Source organism: Microcebus murinus, chromosome 6, assembly GCF_040939455.1.
Source record: "Microcebus murinus isolate Inina chromosome 6, M.murinus_Inina_mat1.0, whole genome shotgun sequence".
NCBI classification, from domain to species: domain Eukaryota; kingdom Metazoa; phylum Chordata; class Mammalia; order Primates; family Cheirogaleidae; genus Microcebus; species Microcebus murinus.
In genome coordinates, this window is record NC_134109.1 from 72,797,639 (window position 1) to 72,802,595 (window position 4,957).

At 32.9% G+C, this 4,957-nt stretch overlaps 1 protein-coding gene across 1 annotated transcript; it reads left to right on the forward strand.

Moving 5' to 3' along the window:
* Positions 1-1,685: 1,685 nt before the first annotated feature.
* On the forward strand, positions 1,686-2,624 carry LOC105862114 (olfactory receptor 4K14-like). Its single transcript, XM_012748159.1, has one exon. It carries the CDS (start codon positions 1,686-1,688, stop codon positions 2,622-2,624), a length of 939 nt encoding a protein of 312 aa, XP_012603613.1.
* Positions 2,625-4,957: the final 2,333 nt, after the last annotated feature.

Sequence of the window (4,957 nt, forward strand, 5' to 3'; positions counted from 1 at the left end):
ACAAAAAGGACTGTTCTACAGTTTTACAAGTTCCCAGATGCCAAGATTTGGGAAGAATTGTTTTTCCAAGCCTTTCAACTTACCTTAATATTTTCTAAGTTTATTTGGATTTGGGCGGTTCTACCACTTGATCAAAGTAGTAAATGCAAAAAAACTTAAGTCATTAAGGTTAAGTACATTCCAATCTGAAGGCAAACAATGACATTGAAATGTTTTTAATAAAACATAAACTTCTTTTCCTGTTGCAATTGGCCATTTAAACTTGTATCTAGATTACCTCATTATAGAACAAAATGTATTATTTCACAAATCTTGGTAATATTCTTAGTCTCCTCAAACTCAAGATTCCTATCAGAAGCCATTTCTAGCAGGGAAGTTATATTGGAGGCTTTGAAGTCAGACAGCCCTCAGTCCAGATTCTTGCTTTGCCACTTTTAGCTGCGTGACTTGGGAAAACCAAGCTTTCAAATCTGCAGAATGGAAATAAATGCTGTAATTAATAAAATATAATGTTTGTAAAGTGCTTCACACAGACCTGGTACATACTGTGTGCTAATTAGTCAACTTTTTAAATCTTTCCATGTCTAGCCTGAAATGAGTAAAGTAAAAAAAAAAAAAAGAGAGAGAAAAGCAGATAAAGAAAGACAAAGGAAGACAGAAAGGGAGAAAAGAGGAAAGGAAGAAAGAAGAAAGGAAGGAAGGGAGGGAGAAAGGAAGGATAGAATGCTAGAAGGAGGAAGAGGAAAAAAGGACTTGGTTTTCTAGCTTATGGAAAATATAAATATTTCCACAGAGGTCAATTTAAATAATATAGATGAATAATTTAAACAAAAATGAACTTAGAATTTATATTTTCTCCTACAAAGGGCAGTCTTAAAAGTAGCTTTCAAATATCTACCATTTAAGCTAGTCTTAAAAAAAATCTGTCCTACTAGTGAGAGTCATGGGCAGGTCAATGTATGACAATAGGTGGCATCGCTCAGGCTGTGGAATACATGATTTTGTGGAAATAACTTCTCACAGGAAATTAAAAATGCAGGGAACTATGTAATGCTAGAAATGTGTAGTCAGCATCTGGGGTCTCTTTTGGAATATAAACATCCTTTCTTAAGTCATTTAATGAATAGTTTTTCCTATGTTTATAATCAACTTTGGTTAAATTCCATCTATTCATACATATCCACTTAGCAATAGATTTATTTCTGAGAACCATGTGTTTTTATCAGAAATGTAGCATTACATTATTGCCCTGGATTTAGCCTGGTAAAATAAAAAGCCTCCTAATATACTTTACAGCTGTGCACTAAAGATAGGTCTTTCTGATTCCCTGGAGGAGAGGTAGATTCAAGGTTTGAAGAAAGTGTTTATGAAAAACATATACTTCTGACATTTTAAATCAAATAATCCATTTTTGATACCCCTAAGAATTGTAATTCTAAAGGGCAAATTTTTTCACTTACGCTTCTGCACTTAGCTCCCCTTCCTAGCCACAAGGCTGTGCATAGATCTAAATTCAGGAAACATTTATTTTCAATTTTGAGTTTAGTAAAATGCTAAAACGTCAATTTTGTACATGAGACATATTTGTCTACTCACTAGTACCTGAAATTAAGTTTTTCCTTCTATTCTAGAAGTTCTCAGTTCATCTCTTTCTCTTTGGGTCCTCTTAGAACATATTGCACTAAATGGAAGAAGCAAACCAGTCTGCTGTGTCTGAGTTTATTTTTCAGGGACTTTGTAATTCCAGGAAGCTCCAGACATTCCTCTTGTTGCCATTTTCTATACTTTACCTGATGACAGTTGTGGGTAACCTCCTTGTCGTGCTATTGATCATCAATGACCACCGTCTTCATTCCCCCATGTACTTTCTCTTAGCCAACCTCTCATTTGTTGATTTCTGCCTTTCCTCAGTAACTACTCCTAAACTGACCACAGACTTTCTAAAGGATAATAAGACCATTTCCTTTGGGGGCTGCATGAGTCAGATCCTTTGTGTGCATTTCTTTGGAGGGGGTGAGATGGTGCTTCTTGTGACAATGGCCTATGACCGTTACGTGGCCATCTGCAAGCCACTCCATTACTCTAGCATCATGAACAGACAAAAGTGTATCTGGCTAGTTTTGATATCATGGATCATTGGCTTTCTGCATGCCATGAGTCAGCTGGCAATGATTTTGGATCTGCCCTTCTGTGGACCCAAAGTAGTGGACAGCTTTTTCTGTGATATCCCTTTGGTGATCAAACTAGCCTGTATGGATACTGATACTTTGGGAACAGTGATAAATGCTGACAGTGGGGTTTTGGCAACAACTTGCTTCATTCTCTTGATGATCTCCTATACTTATATCCTATTAACTGTCCGCCTTCACTCTAAAGATGGGGCATCGAAAGCACTCTCTACCTGTACTTCCCACATCACAGTGGTGGTACTATTCTTTGGACCCTGCATTTTCATCTATCTGTGGCCACTCAGCATCACTTGGGTGGACAAGTTTCTTGCTGTGTTTTACACAGTAATCACACCTCTCCTGAATCCAGCCATTTATACACTGAGAAATCAAGAGATTAAAAATGCCATGAAGAGGATGATAAACCAGCATATGGACTCAAGGAATAATTGTTAGATGTCTCATGAAATCAGAAAATCCACTGTGTGCACCCCAGTGTGGTCACATTTTTTACCTGTAAACTGAACTGAGAATATTACTTATTCATATCTGTAAGCTATGAGTAGTCCTACATCTATGGTTTACATTTTCTCCAGTATGAAAATAAGCTCAAAAATCTAACACTTAGATTCTTATCACTTAGAAAGGATAATAATTTTGCATAAATATGCTTATGTATATGTTCAAAAATTACTAGATGATAACAATAATGATAATGCTAACTATAAAAATAATTGTCACTATTTATTAAACACTATTTGTGTTCTCAACACTGTACAAAGCATTTTACCTGGATTATGTATTACTTACAAAATCACTGTGAGTTAGTTATTATTATTCCTATTTCTAAAAATACATGACATATCCATTCTTATTCTAACTTAGCTAGAGAGTATTCTAAGATATTTCAGTGGTCTACATCTACTTAGAAAACAAAATGATAAATGGATCAAATGATAATACTATTGCTCTGTCCTTTGCAATGTAATCCCTTTAACTTTCCAAGTCTTAATTGTTGATATAACATAGAGTTTCCTTTGAATTTTTTTTTCTTAAATGTATAGGGGGAGAATAACTGATTATTTCAGTTAGTAAATGATGTTTATTATTACAGTTTTACCTTACATGAAGTAATAGGATAAGGTACTGTGAGTATGGGAAAGGTGAAGGATGCATTGCTTCAAAGCAAAAGAAATTTGGACTGATGAGAAGAAAGCCAAGGAGAAACCATTAATAAAACAACACAGTACAATCATCCATTTATTCACTGCAAAGTTCAGATAAGCAATGTGGTTCTAGGCTATGTACCTAACCCATTTCTATTTTCTAAGGATGCCATCACCTGACACCCCATTTCCAAAAACAAGTGTATATGTATACACACACACACACATATAAAATACATTTAATACACATGTAGTAAAATATAGAGAAAAGAAAATGTATAGTTTATTTTTATTAGTAATAGAATGGGTTAGAATGGGCAAGGTCAATTATGTTAATATAATATAATGTTTAAGATAGAATAGTGTGTATAATGTTGCATATTCTATACCTTTGGATGATGTATGCCATTTTCCGTATAAAATTGTATTTACACACAAAAAATCTTTATAATATGTTAATTTCTATATATGGAAAAGTCATAATTTCTTGGTTCTCATCTCTATGCCTAACAAGTTAATAGTAACAAACCAATCATAATCTCTGTGCCAATAAATTAAAGGGTTCATGATGACAATATAATTGATCTAACAAAGATATATAAGTAATTGTAGTTATGGTTTCCCCAAACCAGATGATCATAGAAGCATCACTCATTTTTGCTTACAGACCTATATGAGACCATATGGCTACTTCTTGGAATATTTTAGAAATGAAATTATCTCACTGGTGCTCACTGACATAAATTTTTAGTGATAGGGGTCACCATCACTTCATGAGTGATTTGAAGCTTGCATGCGGTTTCCTTTCTCTCCTCCTTATGAATAGAATATAAGAACAGGGCATTTTGATTGACTCTTTGCTAGACTATGTAATTAGTTCTTATAGATTTAAAAAATGAGGTCCTACCATCCATATGGTTTCTAAACGTAGGAGTTTTATTTAACTCATCGGTAGTTCAACACAGTTAACTTCAAGTAATTCATATTTCAAAAAAAATTACAATCAAAATTTAAACATTTTTAACTGAATGCTAATAAAAATACAATAATAGAAAGTATGGAGTACAGCTACAGTCATGCTTACAGGGGCATTATTATATATGCATATATTTTTTAAAAGAAAAGATGCATATTAATTACCCAAGTATCCATCTCAAGAAAATTGACCTAAAGAAAGTAGAAGGAAGTATTCTTAATACTTAAGCAAAAATTTAATTTTTGAATTTTATAATTAAAAAGTCAACAAAACCAAAGTTGATAATTCAGAAAACCAACAAAACTGATAACACATTAGGAAAACAAATCAAGAAGGAAAGCAAAAAGACATAAATAACCAAAAAGCCAGGAATAAAAAAAAAGAGATCACTCTACAGATGTTACAGTCTTTAAAAATCTTACAAGATGACATTATATATAACTTTATACCAATAAATTTTAAAAATTATTTTCATGAATTTTATTAATATTTATTAAACATGAAATGCAAAAATTACTACCAAAAATCTAGTTAATAAAGCAAGAACATCTTAATGGTCCTATATCTATTAAAAAAATAAAACTTGCAATTAAAACAGTTGCTGTCCCAATTATTATTCTCTCAACTCAAAATTCACTCTTCTTTAG